Source organism: Bos taurus, chromosome 6, assembly GCF_002263795.3.
Source record: "Bos taurus isolate L1 Dominette 01449 registration number 42190680 breed Hereford chromosome 6, ARS-UCD2.0, whole genome shotgun sequence".
Lineage (NCBI taxonomy): Eukaryota > Metazoa > Chordata > Mammalia > Artiodactyla > Bovidae > Bos > Bos taurus.
The window spans coordinates 98,226,025-98,251,009 of NC_037333.1; the positions used below are offsets into that span (position 1 = coordinate 98,226,025).

Below are 24,985 nucleotides of genomic sequence, written 5' to 3' on the forward strand. Positions count from 1 at the left end.
CGGAGGCACCAACCTGGGAGCCCGCCCTCTCCTCCTCCAATCGTTAAGTGTGCTGGGCTGGCGGCTCGCCAAGCGGTGGGGGGCGGGGGTGAGGAGAAAGGGAAGGTACTGCGCGGGCGTATTGAAAACCCCACCCACTCTTTGAGTCCCAGCAAACTGCGGAACCTGTGAACCGAGTCCGCGGGCCTCTGGGGGAAGAACACCGGAAGGGACTTGTCAGGACGTTTTTGGAAACAGGAAAGGAAGGGGAGGAGCAAGGAACCATGGCTGCTGTGCTAGGTCTTTGCGGTGGGCTAGGGAAGAGAAAGTTTACGCGTTTCCCAACGGCTTTTGTCTGCCTCACAAATTCCGGGACTCGTGCAGGTAAAGTCTCCATATCCTATGCTCTTCTGTAGCACTGCAGCGGTTGGTTTAGGTCTAGTTAGGTCGTTGGAGTCGTCGCTGTTAGCTAAAGGACGCTGGTGTTTAGGCGATTGTTTCGCCAATAGAAGTGGGCATCAGTAATGGCCCGTATTTAAATGACTAGTATTTTAAAGCTGAAGAGGGCACGAGATGTCGTCCAGTACAGTGTTTTAACGTACGAGGAGCGATTCCCAAAAAGAGGCAAGGACTTGCCCAAGATCTTCAGGTAGACTTAGTAAGGAAGGAGCATTTTCAGAGTCACCTAGCAGCAAATCGCAGATATCCGAGGGCCCCAGATCAGGGCGAAATTGTGACATAGGCCACGGAATATATCACTTCTGCACTTTTATCTGCTTTGTGCTTTTTTTTGTAGAGTCTGTTTTCACTCTCCCTTTGGCATGACAATGCCTTTCAGTTTGCATTAAAATCTGTGTTTACCCACGAAGAGAAGGGAAAATAAATTTCAAGAACAGGTGAGAGGTTGTATGGCTAGGGGTGTATATGCCGTTTTCCCAACGCCCCAGAAAACATTTTTATCCTAAGTCTACCACTGTCTCAAACCTAAAGGCCCTTTATTTTACTTTGTTAGTAATAATGATATAAACCTTTTACATTGTGTCCCTTAGTGCATCTTGCCTCAACAGAAACACAATCTTTCCTCAGCTGCTGAGCTAACAAAAAGTTTGTTGCTGTTTCTGTTTAATTGCAGTGCTGTGGAGAAGTTGTTCACAATGTAAACAGGTAACCAGCAGTGAGGACCTGGTAAGAATTTTTCTTCTTCCTTTTAATAAGGCATTTGCAACTAAGACCAGATTATGTCTTAGCTGTTTGAATAGAGTTCAGCTGAAGGACAAAGATGATAATTAATCTGAGTTTGAAAATTGTAATTTATTGATGAGTAGTCACTTAAGTGAACTTTGAAGTAAGAGAATTCCTAGATTCTTAGCAAGAAGCATGACTTCTGTAACACCGTATTTTCCTTTCTAGATACGTGCTTTGGGAATTTATAAAGGTAGTTGTGATGCATGCTGTACTTGCAGGAAGCCCAACAAAGGGGTTCTACAAACTTTACCCATACCTTGACTCCCTGTCCTCATTTCAAATTCAATTCTATTTTTATCTTAGTCATTAAAGGTTTATGTCAGGACGTTAAATAGTTTCTTCTAAACTGTAGATGTATGTTTTTTTATGGATTTCAAGTAGTAGCATTGGATTTAGGCCGTATAGCTTTTCTTGCTACATACAAAGACAATTTGATACTAGTTAGACCACGTAACGGAGAAGGCAATGGCACCCCACTCCAGTACTTTTGCCTGGAAAATCCCATGGACGGAGGAGCCTGGTAGGCTGCAGTCCATGGGGTCGCTACAGTCGGACACAACTGAGCAACTTCACTTTCACTTTTCACTTTCATGCACTGGAGAAGGAAATGGCAACCCACTCCAGTATTCTTGCCTGGAGAATGCCAGGGACGGGGAAGCCTGGTGGGCTGCCATCTATGGGGTCGCACAGAGTCGGACACGACTGCAGTGACTTAGCAGCAGCAGCAGACCACATAAAGGAGAAGGAAATGGCAACCCACTCCAGTATTCTTGCCTGGAGAATCCCAGGGATGGGGGAGCCTGGTGGGCTGCCGTCTATGGGGTCACAGAGTCAGACACGACTGAAGCGACTTAGCAGCAGCAGACCACATTAAACACATAGAGAAGGGATAGTCATTACACGTGAGTTGAATGTAAGTTGAATTAGGAACATTTGAGGAATTGGAAGAAACGAAGGAACTCCTCTAGTCCCTTTGAGCATCCATCTTGGTCATCTAATTCACACCATAGTTAAGAGAGTAAATGAAATTACTAGAGCTTCTCTTTGGGTCCTTAAATCCCAGTGAGACTCATGAAAGCTAAGGGTTCCTCAGAAAAAGGCACAAAGCCCCATTTATTTGAAGTTTTGCATACAACTACAGGGGTTCAAGACTTCAAAGCCATTTCTAGATTCAGAATCTGTATACTGGAGACACCTAAAGTGATTTTAGGACTGAGGCTTTGTGATGGAAGCTTTAGAAGCAGTAGTGAACAAAGAAAAACCAAAAAGGCTGACACAAACTTATAAAACAGCCTGGGACTGTTTTAAATTGTTATAAAACAATTTTACACTACTATAAAATTGCAGTAAAAGAATAAACTTGTAGTATTACAGTAGGCTGTGGGCATACTGGGCCTCCCAGGCGGTGACAGAGGCAAAGAACCCGCCGGCCAGTGCAGGAGACAGAGAGAGATGTGGGTTCCATCCCTGGGTCAGGAAGACCCGCTGGAGGAGGACATGGCAACCCACTCCAGTATTCTTGCGTGGAGAATCCCATGGGCAGAGGAGCCCTGCAGACTACAGTCCATGGGTCACAAAGAGTTGGACATGATTGCAGTAACTTAGCACACACATGGAGGCATTGTCTTTTTGTAACACAAAAATAATCAGTAAAACATCTAGAGAAATATAGGGATGGATTTAGAGATACTATACTAGTTTAAGAATTGCATATGTTATCTGTTGTGCTGTTTTTCTTAAGTATAAGGATTTTTAGTCACCTAACAATCTGGGCAAAGCATTTTTAATCACTTATTGAAGATTTTTTTGCCTCCGATAAACCCTTTCCCCCCCAGATTGTATTTTTCACAGAATTGTCCTCAGTCAATTAATCCCTCCTTCGCCAAACTAAAACAAGATACTTGTACAAAATATATATGAATACTCTCAAACTTTAAAATGGTCTTTTTCAGAAATAACTGCTTTTCTTTTGTAAGCCAAACTGTTGTTATTTATTCATTTTAACAGTAAGAAAGGTACAACTAATCCCTTGGAGAGATTTAAATGTGGTACCCTAAGATTATTTTGATTCAAAGTTAACACAAAAAACATTTTCAGATTTTTGTTTTTTTTCCTTTATGCTAGCCTATTCCAATGGAAAATCCTTACAAGGAGCCTCTGAAAAAATGTATCTTGTGTGAAAAACGTGTAGATTATAAGAATGTACAGGTGAGATCTGGTTTTACTTCACTGTGATACTTGATTTGGGACTTTTGCTCTTTTATTAATACAGTAGAGAAGCAGGTCAGTTTTTATAATAGGCTTTGTGTAGGGGTGACTGTTTCAGCAGCTTTGTAACTTCAAATCTGGTTATACTTGCGTGGATAAGGCATCTGTTTTATTCAAATCGGAACCTCTGGGCTGTCCTTCATTGACTCTTAATCATCTCAGTGTGTCTTGTTTTTTCTTCGCCCCAAACCTCTGAACAGTAGCTCCCTGTGGCAGTGATTCTCAGTCGGTGGGGTTGAGTAGTTAGGGAAAAGCTCCTGTGTTGAAGTTGATATCTTACCTCACCACCAGTATCGCTATTTTGAATTCATTTTATCTGTGGTCGAGCGCTCAGCAGATTAAAAGTGGCAAATGTGGGGGAGGAGATGGTGTCGGAGTTAAGTGTACTGACAGTAGTATACAGTGATAGCTTCTTTGGTGGGAGAAAGCCCAAGAAACTGTAAAATGCAAGTGTTAGGATTAATCAAACAGAAGTAGCAGCAAATGGCCTGATACACCTGTACATCTTGAAGACCTCACTGTAGTCTGATATTATGGGATAGTCTATCACGACAGATGGAATGTTCTGTACCTTGTTGTAAGCAGCAGTGGTTTAGAAAAGTTATCTGTGGAAAAGTGAAGAAAACAGTTTTAGCACTGAAAGAACATGCTCATTAATCTGTTGTATAGACTTTTTTTTGACACACTGAGGAAGAGATGTTAATTTTCACAATTACTTTGGTTATTTTAAATAGAATGAACATAGTTCAGTGTTTTTATTCATATTTTTGAAGTTTGTCTAAAATTTATTAATCAGCCTTTTATAGCTTGAAGGTGATATAAGTTTTGTGTTTTGAAATTTATACAAGGTTGAATAACAAGTGTATTAACATAAAATGTTTTTCCTTTCCAAATATACCTCAAACCAGCTTTTATCCCAGTTTATTTCTCCATTTACTGGATGCATTTATGGAAGGCACATAACAGGTATTTTGTTTTCTATTACAGCAACTTAAATGTAGATGTCTACTCCTGTTATTCAAAAAAAAAACTGGCAGATTTTCAAATATTGCCACAAATTACTATTAGACCAAAAACTATGGGTACTTTGAGAAAGTCTCGTCTGAGGCCAAAAGGGTAATTATTTTGCATATCTTCTTATACTCAGTTAACTACAGGGTGACAACATGTAGAGAACTCGGGCTTTGCTGTTTGGGAAGACGTTGTAGTCATCCTCAGGCTCTCATTTAAACCAGGGGCCTACTGCCTGCAGGCCAAATCAGATCTGCCACTTGCTAAATGGCTAAGTTTCCACAATTTCTGAGCTACAAGAGCAGAATTGATGATGACAGAGACTGTGTGGCCCACAAAGCCCAAGATACTTACTCTCAGGCTCTATACAGTTTTCCAGTCCTTCTGTGACATTAATTGTCATGCATTTTGAATATTGGTATTTTTTTATGAATAAGAAAGTATTTTCTTTTATAGGTCTTTGTGGGAAGAAACAAAGAGAAATCACAAAAGCAATTAAGAGAGCTCAAATATTGGGTAAGAGCATCTGAAAAGCTGAATTATGCTAAACAAGATTTTCCTCATTGTCTTTTGTGAAGAACTTTCATTCTCTCTTCACAGGGTTTATGCCAGTTACATACAAGGATCCTGCCTATCTCAAAGACCCTAAAGTTTGTAATATCAGATATAGGGAGTAAATTATATAAAGTTATCATCAATAAATGTATTTTGCAATAAGTGGTTGTGTGGTGCTAATACTGGCTCAAACTACTTAAACTATAAGATTTAATAACCACTGAGTAGAAAAACTAACAGGCTAAATCTTGTCAAACTATAAAGTATTAAGTTTTTAATTCTTATAGTAATTTGGAATAATGAGGAAAGCGTTTCAGGAGGGAAGCTTCCTCTTCATATCAGAATGTTCACTAGGTAAAACAGATTATTTAAAATGTTAATACTTGTCACATTTACATACACATATATTTTAAAATGTTAACACTTGTTACATTTAACGTACACATACACTTAAAAAATTGTTACTGTGGGGTCTTCACTTAAATCTGGCCCCCCAGACAGTTCATACAACAGACTGCAGACAATGCGATGTCACACACGGCAGGGCTGACTTGCACTGGACTTGACTTTATGCCCAGACTCCGTGTTGTAAACAGGATTGTAGAGTATGGGTGCAGGACAGTGGAATGCTTACGTCATGGACAAATCCCACAGGACAGGGTGTAGGTTTGAAATTGTTAAGATTTCCTAACAAGCAGATAAGCCTGAGTAGGACCAGGCGTCTTCTCTCTGCAGAGATGTCACTTGGGGATGGACAGTGGTGCAGTCCATCACAGGACCCAACACTCAGCTCTGGACTAGTCTATCATAAACTAGAAGTGTCCTCTAAATAAGCCGATCCATAGGCATCTGTGCTATGTCTCATTCCAGTAATACAAACAAATCCCCAAATGACAGAGAATGAGAAAAAAATGTCTTACAAGCATTCTTTTTCTCCTTTTCATTCCCTGAAGGATGGGACATCAAGCTTATTTTAAAATTAGGGTTCAGACAGAACCCTATTTCCTCTGTCCTTCGCTTCTTATGTAACCAGTAAAGCAAACCCAGCAACTCATGATTTGCACACATCATCCCAGGTACTATGTGGATTCCATAAGCACCCCACAGCAACTAATGTATGTTAGCACATAAATAAAAGATGACAGCACATTCATAGCTAATATAGAAAAACCATCACTTAGGAGTCACTGATGGAAGAGCAATGGTCAATGTGTGGGTTCAGCATTTCAGCCAGAGAGTAAAACATGAAGGCTTCATGTGATATGTCTTCATGGGAAATTCTGTTACAGAAAAGACATACAAAAACCAAACCATAAGAGTGCTCTTAACCAACCTCCACTAACCAACTCACTGAACAGGGGCTTTGCTGCTGCTGCTAAGTCACTTCAGTCGTGTCCGACTCTGTGCGACCCCATAGATGGCAACCCACCAGGCTCCGCCGTCCCTGGGATTCTCCAGGCAAGAACACTGGAGTGGGCTGCCATTTCCTTCTCCAATGCATGAAAGTGAAGTCGCTCAGTCGTGCCCGACTCTTAGCGACCCCATGGACTGCAGCCTACCAGGCTCCTCCATCCATGGGATTTTCCAGGCAAGAGTACTGGAGTGGGGTGCCACTGCCTTCTCGAACACGGGCTTTACATCCTCTTTAAAAACCACAAAGAAGCCTACAACTCTCTTTTATTTGTTGAGATCTGTATTACCAAGATTTTTTTTGTTCCCAGACCTGTGTCAGTTCTGTTTTTGTACTGATGAATACAAGCATTAAAAAGAAGTTATTATTAAAATGAAAACCAACTAAAATGCTTTGAGACCTGATTAAAGACAACTAGCTTTAAGAAAGTCAAATCAGGTATGGTTAAGACAAATAAGATTGGGAATGGGAAATGAAAAACCCTAGTAGCATTTTGTACTTAGGCTGCTTTGCAAATTTCTTTAAAGAATCTAAAACTGGGACTTACATAAGTAATGGGTGTGATTTACATAGGAACTCCAATAGTGTTAGTTGCTCAGTTGTGTTCAATTCTTTGTGACCCCATGGACTGGAGAATGCCAGGCTTCTCTGTGCATGTAATTCTCCAGGCAAGAATACTAGAATGGGTACTCTTCCCTTCTCCAGGGGATCTTCCCAACCCAGGGACTGAACCCAGGTCTCTTGTACTGCAGGCACATTCTTTATCATTTGAGCCACCAGGGAAGCCCAGGAATTCCAATACATCCATTAAAATGTTCCTGGCCCTATAAAAGTTTGACAAATGAATATATACTTCTGCTTTATGTTAAAATGAAATCTCTGATAGACATCATCCATATTTATTTATATGTATCATTTGAGTCCCACCTAATGGGCTTTTTCACCTAACTGAACAAGTGCTGATCCAAACACACTGCATTACCAGGCTTGTTCTGTACTCAAATTCTGGACTGATTCAATTTAAAGTATTTTATAAAATAAATGCACTAGAACTTCCCTATGTGTTACTGCAAAGAGCTGAACACAGTAAAACAAACAAACAAACAAACACAAACATTTGGCTTTCCCCTTCAGCTAATCAAAAATCTCCTTTGGGCCCAAAAGAATCAGAAGGTAGGAGACTGTGGATATTCACCAGAACCCTTCATTCTCTCAATCTCTTCATCTGTTTCTGGGCTGCTCACTGTGGATGCTTGTTCTTGGTTACTACTATTGGTATCTGTTTTAGAGGGTCTGTTCTGTATCCCTCCCAGCCGTGACTTCTTGAACTGCCACCCATCATCCGTGTCTGAGGCTTTCCGCTTGGTCACCAGCAGGGCACTACGAGCTGGACTAGCTTCAGGAAAGTCTGTGTATTCCACCATTAGGGTTAGATTGTCGACCCCACTGAGAGGGTGGGTGGTAGTACAGCTACTTCCAGAAATGCGCCTATTTTTCAAGGAGATAACACATGAATGAAGAAGTTCACAATCCGGAAAAAAGGTCCGTAAAGCTTGACAAAGCAAAATGTTCTCCTGAGGGTCTTTTTGGACATTCTTCTCTCCTAAACAAGGAAACAAACAGTTCAGCATACGGGATCTGTACTACAAAGCTCTTGTATTTATTTGTAAGTAAAGTCAAAACGACTTTAAAGAATTCTACCAGATTACCTAAATTAAGAAAAATGATAATCCCAAATTTGTATGTCACACTATCCTAACAGGAAATTAAAGTTATATTTCTTAATATCAAGATAGCATAGCTACAGTAGCACCATGTTCTTTGTTGGGTGGGATTTAAGAGTATTAATATAAGTTATTTTTAATCCTCAGGTGGCAAGTTCATCATTTAGTGCAGTCACCTCATCCATAATTCAATCAGGGAGAATTTTCCTTTGAAGCAAAGACAGTAGTGATAACGTGAACTTTTTACTTACGTGTTGCTTGCATCTGTGCTTGTTTTCTTTTTTTAATTTCTCCTTTTAATCTGTTTACATCATTTAGTAGTTTTTCTACAGCTCTCTCACTGTGTTCTACTTTTTCACATATACTCTGCAGAATAAAATAAGGGCACAGCCAAAGTTCCAAATTGTTACTACACTAGGTTCACAAACAATACAAAATCCTTCATGGTATATAACATCGATTATTTCTCTTTAACATTTTATTTTGCAGTTTTCTGAAGGAATAAGTTCCCACTTATACAGTTTTATCATTCAAGTTACTTCCTAGATAATACACAAAAGATATTTAACTTGCTTTGAAACAAATTATTTTGAGATGCATAGTTACTGCAAACGTAACATTAAGAAACTAACAATAAGTATGAAAAAAAGTAAATTGACAATTACAAAATAAAACTGATGATTTTAATTCCTGTAAAACTATTTTTGAAATGCAGAATGGTCTTAATGTGTCATTTGACTCAGTGATTTCATTTTGGGAATATAGATAAGAAACATTTATATATGATGATGGTTCTCAGTATCAGATCAAAAACATCTAATTTCCAATTATAGTGTAGTAAGCAAGAGAGTTCCAGAAAAACATCTATTTCTGCTTTATTGACTATGCCAAAGCCTTTGACTGTGTGGATCACAATAAACTGGAAAATTCTGAAAGAGATGGGAATACCAGACCACCTGACCTGCCTCTTGAGAAATCTGTATGCAGGTCAGGAAGCAACAGTTAGAATTGGGCATGGAACAACAGACTGGTTCCAAATAGGAAAAGGAGTACATCAAGGCTGTATATTATCACCCTGCTTATTTAACTTATAGGCAGAGTACATCATGAGAAACGCTGGACTGGAAGAAACACAAGCTGGAATCAAGATTTCCGAGAGAAATATCAATAACCTCAGATATGCAGATGACACCACCCTTATGGCAGAAAGTGAAGAGGAACTAAAAAGCCTCTTGATGAAGGTGAAAGAGGAGAGTGAAAAAGTTGGCTTAAAATTCAACATTCAGAAAACGAAGATCATGGCATCTGGTCCCATCACTTCATGGGAAATAGATGTGGAAACAGTGTCAGACTTTTTTTTGGGGGGGGCTCCAAAATCACTGCAGATGGTGACTGCAGCCATGAAATTAAAAGACGCTTACTCCTTGGAAGAAAAGTTATGACCAACCTAGATAGCATATTCAAAAGCAGAGACATTGCCAACAAAGGTCCATCTAGTCAAGGCTATGGTTTTTCCAGTGGTCATGTATGGATGTGAGAGTTGGACTGTGAAGAAAGCTGAGTGCTGAAGAATTGATGCTTTTGAACTGTGGTGTTGGAGAAGACTCTTGAGAGTTCCCTGGACTGCAAGGAGATCCAACCAGTCCATTGTGAAGGAGATCAGCCCTGAGATTTCTTTGGAAGGAATGATACTAAAGCTGAAACTCTAGTACTCTGGCCACCTCATGCAAAGAGTTGACTCATTGGAAAAGATTCTGATGCTGGGAGGGATTGGGGGCAGGAAGAGAAGGGGATGACAAAAGATGAGATGGCTGGATGGCATCACTGACTCGATGGACCTGAGTTTGAGTGAACTCCAGGAGTTGGTGATGGACAGGGAGGCCTGGCGTGCTGCGATTCATGGGGTTGCAAAGAGTTGGACATGACTGAGCGACTGAACTGAGCTGAACTGAAGCCTGTTTTAGTGCATACTTTAGGACACTTCTACCCAGCCTATTTCTCATGAACTTACACACCCTGCCCTAAAAGTTCACTAGTAACCTTTCACCAACCTGAGCCAAGCAGAAATACTGCAACAGCCAACTGGCAAGTCCTAATCTCTCAAACAGAAGAGATCTAAATGCAGAAGCTATAGGTTAGCTGCTTTCTGGTCAGCCAGTGGGTAAGTAAACAAGATCCACAGAGACTATGAAGGAAACCAGCGTGCAGACACAGGAAGTCCAGATGGCATTCGAGCTCCTGGTTCTAGTTGCTTCCTAGGCTCAGTGACCTGTCATCTCTTCCTCTCACAGACCTTTCCATTCCCTAAATTAGCCCAAGTTGGTACTTTTAATGTAAGAGTTCTAATATACCACTCTAAGAAATATACTATTAAAAGGAACTAAAATATGAGAAATGAATGATACATCAAATAAAAATCATGGTACAAATTTCTGTGTCCCGTCCCTGTGCACAGTATGCAGGTGTGTGTGTTAGGGGAGAACAAGAATGTGACCAAGTGCAAACAGTGCAGTTACAGTGGTAAGACTCCTGACGCTTCTCTATTTTCTAAAGTTCCTATACTGTAGTTCATATTTAAAAAAGCACAATATTACTAGTGTGTAACATGCATTAACCCCATTTCTCTTGGTGCGCTATACTGATGAGTATGGTGGCCACGGAGCATGCTACTCAGATCCCCATCTGCAGGAAGCAGAGCTGACCGATGGCTCCTGCTGCTATCCTTTAGTTCTGCTGCTGTGTGCACTTAGCTCATGCTCCCCCTGGGCCTCTCTTAGCCAATGAGTGAGCACAGTGAGGATATGAGAGATGCTCAGACTGCATCATCTGGCTCACGTTTTTCTAGCCATGTAGTCCACAGCTCTTCCTACCCCCTCATCCTCCTTCCCCTGTCTCCTCTCTCAGGTGTTAGACTTAACATGGCAAGTCTCCCTGCCACTCTTGGGCTCTCCCCTTTATTCTTCAAAGGTCTAACAAACCACCTGCATGTCTCAATGCCCATGTTGATGTCTACTTCTCAAGGGACCTGAGTGGACACAGTGAGACAACTCTACTGTGGCAGACTGTTTTGTTCTCAAATATTTGCTTCTCTTTTTATCCTGTAAAAGGGTCATATATCCCTGCCTACTACCATGGCATCCTCTGGCCCGTAAAATGTGAGTGGAGGTAGGTGATATGCCAGCTCTGAGCAGAAGTTCTAAGAGCTGCTGTGAATTTCCACCAGTTTTACTGCTCTTTTCCCTTTGTCATGAGATGAACATGTCCCACATAAGGGCTGGACCCCAGAATGAAGACGACATTTAGAAAAGAAGCAGAGATGCAGCCAAGACACAGTATTTCTGTCGATCACTGAGATGGAGGTCTTCATTAATGAAGCTAAACTAATACAAAAACTTATGTCTAGGCAACCATGAAGCTGTCCCTGAGTATATATTCAGTGATCAATGTGATATGAACTCTGTAAGAGATTTTTAACATTTTTTAATTGGAGGATAATTAATTGGTTTACAATGTTGTGTTGGTTTCTGCCATACAACAACGTGAATCGGCCGTAAGTACATGCATGTCCCTTCCCTCTTGAATCTCCCTCCCACCTCTCCACCCCCATCCTGCCCCTCTAGGTTCTCCCAGAGCACTGGGTTGAGCTCCCTGTTAGATAGCAACTTCCCACTAGCCATCTGTTTTACATATGGTAATGTGTGTATGTGAGTGCTACTTTGTCAATTCGTCCCACCCCTCTCCTTCCCCCACTGTGTCCACAAGTCTGTTCTATAAGAGACCTTTAAATGTTTAACTTACCTTTAATTCATCTTGTAAAGAAGTATACATTTCATTTATCTTCTGCACCTCCTTTAAAGATCCATCTTCTTTAAAAAATTCAGAGCTATAAAAAAATTACCATTTCTTCCAGGCAAATGTACATAACTGATTTTAATAATACAATAAAAAAACTTTGTAGTTGAGGAACAATAGAAGATTGTTTTTATTGGCTTTGCAGGGACCACAATTTTGTTAACCTATTGTATACAACAAAACCAACCAGAAAACCTAGTTCATCTATCTTCACCTCAGCAAACTTTTTAGCCTCCTAAATACTATTTCCAGGACTCAAAGGAGAAGTTAAGTGAAAGTAGATAAAGACTGAAGGAGAGGGGTAGAGGACGGATCTGTCTTGGCAATGCCATCAGTCAGTTATCTTACTAAGTTCAAGGCATCATGGATTGAAAAAAGCAACATTATAAAAGAAAAACAATTCTAAGGCATGTTTTATAAAACTCCCAACTGAGATAAATATAAAACTTTGTGTCTTAAAATCAATGAAACACGGTATTCAATTTCAATAAGGCACTGTTAAGCACTGTGGGAACACAAAGATAAATAAAATCGAGTTCATTAGTCTCATAAAATTTACATTTAGGAAGTACCCTACAGTACCAGTGTTGTGATTTCTGACATTCATTATCCCCTTACTGCTCACAAAACTTAACAGCTCCACAGTGTGAGTCTTGACTAAAGCCTCATTTTTTTTTTAATTTAATATACAATCTAATTTTTTTGCCTTTATAATCTGAACTGCTGCCTTAGAAAATTATTATTTTGAGGCTAGCTCCTTATTCTAAGAGTAAATATGTCATAATATGTAGGCTGTACACTACCACCCCCTTTCGTATTTGACAAATGGACAGATGCTGGAAGGAAATACAGAGAAGTCGTTTACTTAAGTAAACTTGAGTAATGTGGCCATTAGTCAGTTTTCCTTTTATTTTTATTCCTTGTGTAATAAAAAATTAACTTCAAAAAATGAATAGGAGTTTAGTGGGAAAGCAGTTGAGTTGGGAAAACAGTTGAGGAATCTCACCTGTGTGTTTTTACTGCTCGACTGAAACCAGCAGATGTACAGGAACCAGATGTAGTTTTATAACCCAGCTGTTCGGACATGCCCAGATTGGCCACCACTAAAGGTATCCTATGAAAAAGTCTGAAGAAATAAACATTTTTAAAATAAAGTTAAAATAAAGTGAAAAGCTAGCATCTAGTTATTAGTATAGACTACCTTTTCCTATAAGATTAAAACACAAACAAAAACCCCATTCCTTACTATTTACGCAAGAAAAAATTATTGATTTGAGGCAAATAGCTTTTAAAAATTGTGAGATGTACATAGTTTAAGATTATTGTGTGAAAAAATACTTTAATGGCTATTTTAACTGATCACCACATGTGAAAATAAGGTATTACCACTGCGATTCATCCTATCTTTCATGAACGATAGAATTACTCTTCATTGGTACTCTCTGAACTTCATTTTCATACTCTATGAAAATGCTGTCTGTATTTCCTGTGGAGAGTCCTAGTAACTCATTTTGGTGGATCAACAAGAAACACCTGTTTCCTGGCAGAGGTTAAGAGAAAAACTGCTCAGGTACACAGGCTTCAGTTCTACATTATATTCCTTAGCAACTGATACCTAAAGCATGCATATTTTTTCCACCTTATGGCAAATAACAGCAAATTCTCAGTGTCAGGAATGCAAGCATCATTCCACTGTTGTTTAGTTGCTAAGTCGTGTCCAACTCTTATGACCCCAGGGACTGCATCCCACCAGGCTCCTCTGTCCATGGGATTCTCCAGACAAGAATACTGGTGTGGGTTGCCATACTGGACTTCTAATTTCCTTATCTGAACTTCATTTTCCCATCTATAAAGAACCAATGTTAAAACAGACCAAAAAGAATTACAGTGACAATCTAATGCCAATATACGAGAACAGTAAGCCATAAAAAGTACAATGAAAATACTAAGCACATTTTTTTCTTATCTGAAAATAGCCAGTAACTGGTCAACATTTACCCTTTCTGAGGTTTATATAAGGCATGCTCCAGTCGATGAGTAGAGCAGCTTTCTGTTATTATACTTGGTGTTAATAACAGAAAAACAAGTTCCTGGCTTGAAAGATGCTGCTGTAAGTTTCTGTGAAGCAGTCTCTCTCTAAATGTCATGATCTGGTCTGAATGACGTCGCAATTTGTACCAACCAACCACATCCTGAAAGAAATAATATATCAGGTGTATACCTTCATGGTTACAATTATTATCTGTTTTACTGTCATAAGTAATGAAACTGACAATCTTGAAAATGGCTTAATATTCAGCAAGATTTGAGGCCTAAATAATCAAAACATACATTTAATATTGCTTTAACCTTATATATAGTGTGCAAACTGACTTGCAGTTAAATTACTTCCCATTCAGTTAACAGCACTACAATTTTATTCAATATGGATTAAAGGAAAAATTCTTAACTTCCTCTAGTTCTCTTATGGCATTTTCTATCTTAAATCTTAATCTTTAGACAAAATTTAAATGAAGAAAATGTCAATGAAAACCAATTAACTTCCTGTCTGGATCTTTGGTTTGCTAAGGAAGTAAACTGAAGCCAATAGCTTTTAACTGAAATTTATACAATAGGCATGTTATCAGACTTTGTTGCAAGATTAAGATCATATGAAAGGGTTTTGTAAATTATAACATGCTAAACAAATGTGTTGTTAGTATCACTAAACCTTTTTCTTCAAACTGGAGAAAATCACATTTACTGGAAACTTAGTACTAAGAGAAAAACAACCACTTTGGAGATCTCTGACAGTTTCAACAACTAATTTTAATGTTTGCATGTTTAAATTGAGGAAAATAAAATTACTTTTATTTTAAAACTAAAACATTTTTACAAGTACATTTTTAAAAATTTATTTTTAATTGAAGGCTAATTGCTTTACAATATTGTGCTGTTTTCTGCCATACATCAACATCAATCAGCCACAGTTACACATATACCCCCTCTCTCTTGAAGCTCCCTCCCACCTCCCACCCCATCCCACCCCTCTAGGTTGTTACAGAGCCTGGGTATGAGTTTGCAGAGTCATACAGCAAATTCCCATTGGTTATCTATTTTCAGTACGGCAGTGTATGTTTCCATGTGACTGTCTCCATTCATCCTACCCTCTCTTTCCTCCCCTCACCTCCGTGTCCATTAGTCTGTTCTCTATGTCTGTGTCTCCACTGCAGCCCTGCAAATAGGTTCATCCGTACCATCTTTCTAGATTCCATATATATGCATTAACATGTGATATTTGTTTTTCTCTTTCTGACTTACGTCATTCTGTATCATAGGTTCTAGGTTCATCCTGACTCAAATGCATTCGTTTTTATGGCTGAATAATACTGCACTGTATATATGTATCACAGCTGCTTTATCCATTCATCTGTTGATGGACATCTAGGGTTCCTCCATGTCCTAGCTAGTTACAAGTACATTTTTAAATACCCAAATAAAATTGGAGGAAAAGCTCAAGCACTTTCAACAGGGATGGTTTTGGAAAGAAACTTCTTTTACTAAATCTACTTTTATTCTCGACTAAGAGATGGAGAAGTTTTAAGGGGAAATAAGTATTAAGAAAAAATGCTGTCTTTGGACAAAAATTCAACAAGTTTTAACTGAACACCAAGCAGGCTGGGGAGGATCCAGATTAGGTGCTGTGTGGGAAACCATACCTGCAACAGGAGAAACTAACTGTAGCCATGGCAAAGGACGGCAGTGGAGTAAGTCCCTAGTGATAAGTGGTGTGGGAAGGGGCAAGGTGGAGATGGAGAGAAGGGAGACACTATGTAAGCCACAACAGCCAGGAGAAGGAGAGAACAAGATGAAGATTCTTAGTGACTAGCTTTGCTTTCCGGAGAAGGCAATGGCACCCCACTCCAGTACTCTTGCCTGGAAAATCCCACAGACAGAGGAGCCTGGAAGGCTGCAGTCCATGGGGTCGCTGAGGATTGGACATGACTGAGCGACTTCGCTTTCACTTTTCACTTTCATGCATTAGAGAAGGAAATGGCAACCCACTCCAGTGTTCTTGCCTGGAGAATCCCAGGGATGGGGGAGTCTGGTGGGCTGCCGTCTATGGGGTCGCACAGAGTCGGACACGACTGACGTGACTTAGCAGCAGCAGCAGCAGGAGCTTTGCTTTCAGAGAAACCCCTCTGAATTTCTGGAAAGAACAAGTCTTTCCTTACCTGCTTTACAGAAAACTTTGTGAAGACAAATGCTGCTTGAAAGTTCTGTCAAAGTATTACACATTTTCAGGAGCTTAAAATAATACATATAATACAAAAAGAGAAAGGGTAAATCAGGGAATACCTTCTTGACATTTGATAATATTTTCTTCAGCGCCTGCTCATTTACTTCACCAGAAGAATTATAAAAGCTGTAAAAGACAAAATTAAAGGCATTTGAAATAAACTAAAAATATGATTTTATTGGCACTTTTAATTTTAGTTACTCCTAGCCCAACAACCCAACATTCATAGACTTACTTACCTGTTAGATGAAGTTCTAAAATAAATAGGAGAAAAAGTTCTCAAATGAACAGACTTAAAAGTGGTAGAAATATGTGGTCCATAAGCAATTAAAAAGGAAAAGGAATGGAGAAACTTCAAGGCATAAGTATGGGCACCACATTTTTTTTAACCTAAAACAAAACAAACTATCCATTAAATACAGGTGTTTTTAAGTTCACATAGCTAGTTCACAATTTACATACTAAAACTTTTTTTTACAATAATGACACATACAAAAGAATGTGTAATGAAGCAAAACAAAAAGAAAACAATTTATTCATTGCTAATTCCAAAAGCTATACTTAAATTAAGAGAAGTGCTTTAGGAGCTGGTTGATTTTTGGGGGAGTCAGGGAGGGGATAGGTATTAGTTTAGTGATCTCTGTTCTGTAGCTGGAATGTTAAATATAGATAGGAAATGTAGGGAGAAGTGAAAAGTATTTCTACAAGATTCTAAAGCATTGACTTCCAGCTTTCTTTCCCCTCCAGGGCTGGCAAATATTTTCCTCCTTTTTAACTTCCAAGATCAACAATATTCTTTTCGATGATGAGGTATCTGTTATGCCAAATTCCTGACAAATACTATTCACTGTAATAGGCTTTTACTGGTAACTCTAATCTGCACACTGAAAAAATTCAGCTACATGAAAGTGAAAAAATATATCCTAATAGGCAATATTCTTTTTCTTTTTAACTTACAAAATAGACAAAATAAAGTGTTCTACCTCTAAAGGGGAACAGTTCAACTCACTGAACAGACTCTTTCATCTCACCTATTCATTCCAACATGAAAAATCTAAATGCAAGAGTTTATTCCTGTGTTTTTTCTAGGATGATCCACTTCTGAGCTTCTCAAACTGGGGAACAAGGCAACATACCAGAGTGTAAAAGAAACAGCAGGACAACCCAGTACATCTTCTGTGCAAGCACCAATTTATGTGAAGCTTTTGGGAAACGGGGCTTTTTTTAATAGAAATACATTGTGCAGTAGAATTCAAGTTAAACTGCTTTATTTTTTTTAGTGACTTTGAGTTTTAGGCTTCAATGGGCTGTTTTCCAGATTTCTGAGGTGAGAGAATCAGTATATTTCAGTAGAAAACATTAAGAAACAATGTATCAAAGCAGTGTTGAGAAACTTTTGCTGTAAAAGCCAGAAAAGTAAATATTTTAGGCTTTGTGAAATGGTCTCTGTTACATATTTGTCAGTCATTTTAACTCTTAAAAAACATGTTATTTATTGAGGGCCACATAAAAACAGGTCATGGGGCCACAGTTTGCCACCTTTCGTATTAGAATACAAAACTGAGTACTAAGGCTCATCCAGCTCGGATTCCATGAAGTATGGTATTGAAAGACGGATTTTAATACGTGCACCTGTATCATTTAAAACGAGAGAGAAACAGGACAGCATGCTGTAGGATTAGGACTTAAGAAATCTGGATTCTTCTAGTTTTGCCCTACTGCTGACCAGTTAGTTATTCCGTCCCCTGCCCCACAATTCTGTAAACCTAAAAGGCTGAGGCATGGCTGCCTTATCACTGGACCAGACGGCGTCCTCAGCTCTAAGACTCTATTAAAAGCTGGTCTAATTATGCAAAGTGGTTGCCAGGAGATACTGAATGACTTATTTTTTTTTATTCTCCCTCCTTAATCCATTCCTGCCCCAGAGTTCCTCAAGAAAGTACTCTTTATGAATCTCCACCAAGAATCCCTCATTCAAAAGGTATTTTCTCATACCCATTGTATATTAGGCAGCACAGAGGAACTGTGCCCCTTTCTAGTACAGCAGTTTAAGACCACACTAAGCCTCCTTAACACTCTGCTCCACCACAACTCTCACACAACCTCGGAAATGGTGCATACAATGTGACTCTAAGACATTCACATACCATTTACATAAACCATAAAGCTATTTCACCAGAACCACACCATATTGTTTTATGGTTATGGTTGCTTACTGTATGGAAGTTCACTGATTTGTGTACTTTTCTATGTATTATAAACCTCAATGAAAAGTTTTTAACAATATCACAGCCTATCAGGGCTAAGAGTACTACTACTATCTGTAGGTTAATAGTGTAGGTTTCTACCCTTGAAAAACAACAGGAAGCAGGTTAGATAAAGAACCTAACCAGTTAATAGACAAAAGGTAACAATAAAAAAACAGAAGTGAGGCAACAGATGATAAAATAAACCGGAATAAAAAGATAGGAAAAAAGGGCTGCTGCTGATGCACGAGAGTGTGTCACTGAGTTTACAGTATGTGATGAGGTGATGGGTGGGAGAAGGAAAAGCAATTCTCAAGGTAAACTGGTGCCTGGGAGAGGCAGTGAGGACCAACTGAACGAAGCAGATAAACACAGAGAAAGAACTATTAGACAGGGCCGAAATGAAGAGGTGAAGTATCAGGTATTTTAAAAGTCTTTATTTTCATCTGTACCACCATGTATAACCTGTAACTAAGATACTTTGTTAGTTATAAAGATTCACTTGCAGATAATAGTTTTCACAATGGATTTCTGACTTGCTCTTACTACTCACCTAAAAAGCTGATAGCATGAAATGTATTTCTGAATGTCTGGGGGGAAAAAACAAAGAATGTTTAGTTATGATTACATTAATGATCACTTGAATAACGTATATCAAGTATATCAAGCATTCCATGCCAGGATTTATGTTACTGTTATCTCATTTAATCCTGACCACAAACCCATGTGATAGATGTAATTATTCCTTCCATTTTAAAGATGAGACAACAGGCAGAGAGATGGTTTACCCAAGCCACTGGTGGAGCCAGAATTTCAACCCAGAGCCTCACTCGTGACTAAAATGCTATGTTCTTTCTAACTAGGTTTAACAATGGCTACACAAAAGACAAAGTCATAGTCACTATATTCACTGAGTTCTGAAACAGTTATGCTCCAATTTTACCCAACTGATAAAAGCAGTTGTTAAAGGAATTATCTGTTTTTCCAACTGATTGTTTCATAAAGGATTTGTCAGTGTTAATTGTAGACTAGAGAAAAAATGTTCAACATCTCTTAAGAGGTGAATTTTATTCTCCTGTCTGTAGAAATACTACATCTAAAAACATCTAAATTCTGGTAGTTGCAGATGCTGTGCAAACATTAAATTCTATCATATGAGACATCATTACAGATCACATAGGAAGCAATTCATGTAAGAAGTATCAAGATGAATATGGTGTTTCCTCTATCATTCCAAACTTTCAGATCCCTCAAGATTCAGTAGGGAACAGTGAAAAGAGCGAAAAGACTCACATATGATCACACAGAAAGTCATCAAGACAATACAAGCTCTTCTAGGCACCCCGTCTTTCTGTGTTTGTCAGACAGCCTTTACAGGATCACTGTTAACACTCATTACCCATCTCTCAGACAGTTCCTGTGACAGGTCTTCTCCTCGGGGAGATCCTAGCCAAACTACCCGAAATTTCCTTAGTCACTTCAAAGACATCAGTTTGATTAGTGAGTCTTCATCTATATGAGAAAACCCAACACCAAACTGCTGTAGAAGAATCTTTCAAGTAAATATCTGCAGGTTGTACTTTTTTCACTTATCAAACTGGCAAAGACTGAAAGATCTGATAATACCTAATGGTGATAAGGCCCAACCTTTGGGCTTCCCTGGTGGCTCAGACAGTACAGAATCTGCCTGCAGTGCAGGGGACCTCAGTTCGATCCCTGGGTCGGGAAGATCCCCTGGAGAATGGAATGGCAACCCACTCCAGTATTCTTGCCTGGGAAATCCCATGGACAGAGGAGTCTGGTGGGCTACAATCCAGGAGGTTACAAAGAGGACTGAGTGACTAACACTTCAGTTATTTAACCACTAAGTTTTTTTAGTTCTCATCTTCCAAATTTTCTGCACCATTTTACGTTTTACTCCAACCTGTTTTACCTTTTTTCTCTTGGTCTTGCTTATTCGTCCCTTCTTTTGCTGGACCATCTTCCTGCCACTTACATATATGCAGGAACTATGTTTCATCCTTTTCTCCCGACAGTAATCTTAATCTGCTTCCTATGTCTCACACTGTTTTTTGCTTTAGGGTATAGCCATAACTTTAAGAAATGAGTGTGATATATTGTTTTAAAATTTGCCTTTAAAAATTCTTATCTATTCCTTAACAACTTAAAAGTAACTTATGCTGATCCCTTTCAGCATAAACTATCAAAATAGGAAGACACAGAAATAAGTGACTCACCAATTGTATAAATAACTTCAACATCATCCATCTGGGAATCAGTTATGCTGTTCTTGGCTTCACCTTTCACTTCCCCGAGGAGAAAACCTTCCTAGGAGGATAAGAATAAGCAGTATATGGAAAACACCAATAGGATTACCATTCAGTCACTTAATTCACCGGTATTTCCCAAGACTTTTACAACATGTACAAGTGTGTGCTACCAACTGGGGCATACTCAAAAGACCAGGTGCACTCCAGTTTACATGGGAAAACATGGGTAGAAGAGACTGTAAATACCACGTGACTTTAGCACTCTTGGAAGCACAAAAGGCTTAAAGCCAGAAATGAGAGCACAATGTTTGAGGAAGGAGGAGCAGCACAGTTAGCCTTAAAAAGAAGACTCCCATTTGTAAGTGAAAGTCGCTCAGCTGTGTCTGACCAGCTGCATCTGACACTTTGCAACCCCATGGACTGTAGCCCACCAGGCTCCTCTGTCTGAATTCTTCAGGACAGGATACTGAAGTGGGTAGCTGTTTCCTTCTCCAGGAGATCTTCCCAACCTAGGGATCGAACCCAGATCTCCCGCATTGCAGGTGGATCCTTTACTGGCTGATCCACCAGGGAAGCTCCATTTGTAAGGAAAGCTTACAAAGAGTCTGCCTGCCAATGCCAGAGACATGGGTTTGATCCCTGGGTTGGGAAGATTCCCTGGAGAAGGAAAAAGGCAACCGGCTCAAGTATTCTTGCCTGGGAAATCCCATGGACAGAGAAGCCAGGTGGGCTACAGTCCATGGGGTCGCAAGAGTTGGACACAACTTAGCGACTAATCCACTACCCATCTATAAGGAAATCATCATAGGTAGAAGGAACAGTGCCAATAATCGACCATCCCAAATGACCATGGGCATCAATGGCACGGGCTTCTGAGAGACAGTGGTGGCTTCTGTGCTATGAAATGACACAGGATGGGCTTTTTAGTATTAAGAACTGTGCTCATAATTAATGATTTGGAAATATCAGAGTCTACTTTATAAAAGAAGAGTCTGGTTCTTTTTAAGATGTAGGGATTTTGCCACAACAGCAGTGACTTCTGTGAATTTCAGAGAATTCAATTATTTCTCTTGGTACATTTAGAGACAAAATGTGCTTAACAATGAATTTTTAATCTTTATAGTCAGTTAAGACTACTTTTAAAAATTCATTAGAGGAACGCAAAGCAATGTTTCCACAATGTGAGTCTTCATTAGAATCAAACAGGAACAATCCAGAACTCTACCCTCTAGTGTTCTAGGCAAAGCCCTGGAAAAGAGACAGCAGAAGACAATACAACTACCCAGAAAACCACTTTTAAAGGCTTTAGGAAAAAGATCTGAGAAGCAAAGCCCTAACAGTATGGTACTTTGCAAATGCTAATCCTTTAAGCTACACAGGATTAGACCCATTCTGTTTATATTTACACTAACATATTTGAAGATAATTTCCACAACCACACGTATTTTAAATCATCATATATTTGCTCTATGCTAGGTGTTAAGCTACAATGTAATTTAAATTTGCATACATAGGCTAGGCTAGGCTAAGTCACTTCAGTCGTGTCCGACTCTGTGTGACCCCATAGACGGCAGCCTACCAGGCTCCCCCGTCCCTGGGATTCTCCAGGCAAGAACACTGGAGTGGGTTGCCATTTCCTTCTCCAATGCATGAAAGTGGAAAGTGAAAGTGAAGTCGCTCAGTCGTGTCCGACCCTCAGCGACCCCATGGACTGCAGCCTTCCAGGTTCCTCCATCCATGGGATTTTCCAGGCAAGAGTACTGGAATGGGGTGCCATTGCCTTCTCTGAAATTTGCATACATGAAAGCTATCAATTCCAACCTTATGAGTTAGTTAAGTCACTCAGTCATGTCTGACTCTTTGCGACCCCATGAATCGCAGCACACCAGGCCTCCCTGTCCATCACCAACTCCTAGAGTTCACTCAAACTCACGTCCATCGAGTTGGTGATGCCATTCAGCCATCTCACCCTCTGTCGTCCCCTTCTCCTGCCCCCAATCCCTCCCAGCATCAGGGTCTTTTCCAATGAGTCAACTCTTGGCATGAGGTGGCCAAAGTATTGGAGTTTCAGCTTCAGCATCAGTCCTTCCAATGAACACCCAGGACGATCTCCTTTAGGATGGACTGGCTGGATCTCCTTGGAGTCCAAGGGACTCTCCAAGAGTCTTCTCCAACACCATAGTTCAAAACATCAATTCTTTGGCACTCAGCTTTCTTCACAGTCCAACTCTCACATCCATACATGACCACAGGAAAAACCATAGCCTTGCCTAGATGGACCTTTGTTGGCAAAGTAATATCTCTGCTTTTCAATATGTGATCTAGGTTGGTCATAACTTTCCCTCCAAGGAGTAAGCGTCTTTTAATTTCATGGCTGCAATCACCATCTGCAGTGATTTTGGAGCCCCAAAAAATAAAGTCTGACACTGTTTCCACTGTTTCCCCATCTATCTTCCATGAAGTGATTTTTAGGATTGTGCCAAAAAACTATTTTGGAAAAGACAAGCCTTTATTACAAAATGAAAGACACAAAATTTAGCGGAAATCACAAGGCTCAGAACAGTAGGATATTCTCTAAACCCTATTAGCAAGTTACTAAACACCTCCCTGGTGGCTCAGACGGCCAAGAATCTGCCTGCAATGCAGGAGGCCTAGGTTCGATTCCTGGGTCAGTAAGATCCCCTGGAGAAGGGAATCGCAACCCACTTCAGTATTCTTGCCTGGAGAATACCAAGGACAGAGGAGCCTGGCAGGCTATACAGCCCATAGGGTCGCAGAGAGTCGGACACCACTAACGACTCTTTGTGAACGACTAACACAAAGCACTTAGTCTCTATGACACTACTTCTCGGGCTCAAAGTTTTACAGTGGTTTTTAGTTTCATAAATATAAAAGTTTTAAAAATAGGCTCTACTAAAAAAAAAAAAAAAAACTACTTCACTACTTAACTTTATCTAGAGGTTTTGAACCTAGGCAAAGTGTGAAATCAGCATTTAAATATTTAATATTGGAGGTTATACTTAAATGTTTATAAGCGAAAGCTGAGGCTATAGCTTAATAAATTTGACACAAATGCAAATAAGTCAGATACCCGATATACATCTTCTCCGCGTACTAAGACTGACGCCAAAATAGCCACCGGTGGATCATCCATCTTCCCTTTACAAGCCATCCATCTGAGCAAACGTGCCCAGCTGCGGCTCCGCAAGGGAAACATCGAGTTGTCTGCGAAAACCACGATCGGGAGCGAGAAGCAAGTTAACCCGCAACGTTCCGAGCCGCGGGGGGAACGCTGTGTGAACTTTCTATTCCTTCACGACCGACTTCGACAAGAAAAGGGGACTCCCAACAGACACGGGAGCGAGCAAGGCACGGAAACGCACTGGTTGCGAGAGGGCAGCTGACCCTAGTGAAGGCATCTGGCATCTCTAGGACCTCTCGCGAGCGAGAGAAGGCAGCTCCGACGGCAGAGAGCCTGGGCGTCGGCGGCGGGGAGCCCACGGGCTGGACCCGAGCAGCGGCGGCCCGGAGGTCGCCCAAGCGCAGGGGGTTGGGAGGGCCCTTCCGAGGCGACGCCGGATCCCGCCCCAGCCCTCGGCTCACCGTGTCCGAGTCGGTGTTGAGGTGCTGGAAGGCGAGCGCGCCGAGCACAAATCCTGAGAGCACCGCCGTCGTGCTCTCGCCCTCCATGCTTCCGTCGCCGCCGTGCGGCCCCAGGGGGCGGGGAGTGGGCGGGGCCGAGCGAGGAGGCGGGCCTGCGCCTGCGCACTGGCCACGGCGCGCTCCGCGGTGCAGCGGGCCGGCGGGCGACGCTCGGGCGCTCTCTGGTGGGGAGGCCGCGGCGAAGAGGTTGTAACTAGTGCTCAGGTCCGTCTTTCTGGGTGTTGGGCGACTACTCTGCCCAGGGCCAGGAATAGCGCCTCAGTAGCTAGCTAAGTGCTACTCAGGGGCCCTGGCATACAAGCGAAAGTATGGAAGATGAAAACAGCTGACAGAATAGAAGCATTGCCTAGTGGCATAATATCACAATGGAAATGCCACGTTTGGAGTTTTCACAGAGTCAGATGCTGCGCTTTACCATTTGAAACTTCTAGAATACTAACGACAATGTCAGAGAATGTCTCTAATAGACCTCTCTAGCGATG

General features: G+C 40.5%; 2 protein-coding genes across 5 annotated transcripts; one reads left to right on the forward strand and one right to left on the reverse strand.

Moving 5' to 3' along the window:
- Nucleotides 1-116: 116 nt before the first annotated feature.
- MRPS18C (mitochondrial ribosomal protein S18C) lies at nt 117-17,776 on the forward strand. Of its 2 annotated transcripts, none has more exons than XM_024993405.2 (6): nt 117-363; nt 1,112-1,164; nt 3,349-3,432; nt 4,401-4,458; nt 4,960-5,019; nt 17,414-17,776. In XM_024993405.2, exons 1-6 carry the CDS (start codon nt 264-266, stop codon nt 17,416-17,418), a joined length of 360 nt encoding a protein of 119 aa, XP_024849173.1. In that variant the 5' UTR covers nt 117-263; the 3' UTR covers nt 17,419-17,776. The 2 variants fall into 2 exon arrangements, with proteins under 2 accessions (XP_024849173.1, NP_001039973.1); NM_001046508.1 differs by lacking the exon at nt 17,414-17,776 and adding an exon at nt 5,104-5,220 and having other exon boundaries at nt 249-363.
- Nucleotides 7,332-24,562, reverse strand: ABRAXAS1 (abraxas 1, BRCA1 A complex subunit). Of its 3 annotated transcripts, XM_059887410.1 has the most exons (10): nt 24,444-24,562; nt 23,932-24,065; nt 20,808-20,898; nt 19,124-19,160; nt 16,384-16,450; nt 14,044-14,237; nt 13,052-13,171; nt 11,992-12,076; nt 8,445-8,559; nt 7,353-8,072 (listed from the first exon to the last, which is right to left on the reverse strand). In XM_059887410.1, the coding sequence occupies exons 2-10, from the start codon at nt 24,055-24,057 to the stop codon at nt 7,636-7,638; spliced, it is 1,272 nt and encodes a 423-aa protein (XP_059743393.1). In that variant the 5' UTR covers nt 24,058-24,065; nt 24,444-24,562; the 3' UTR covers nt 7,353-7,635.
- Nucleotides 24,563-24,985: the final 423 nt, after the last annotated feature.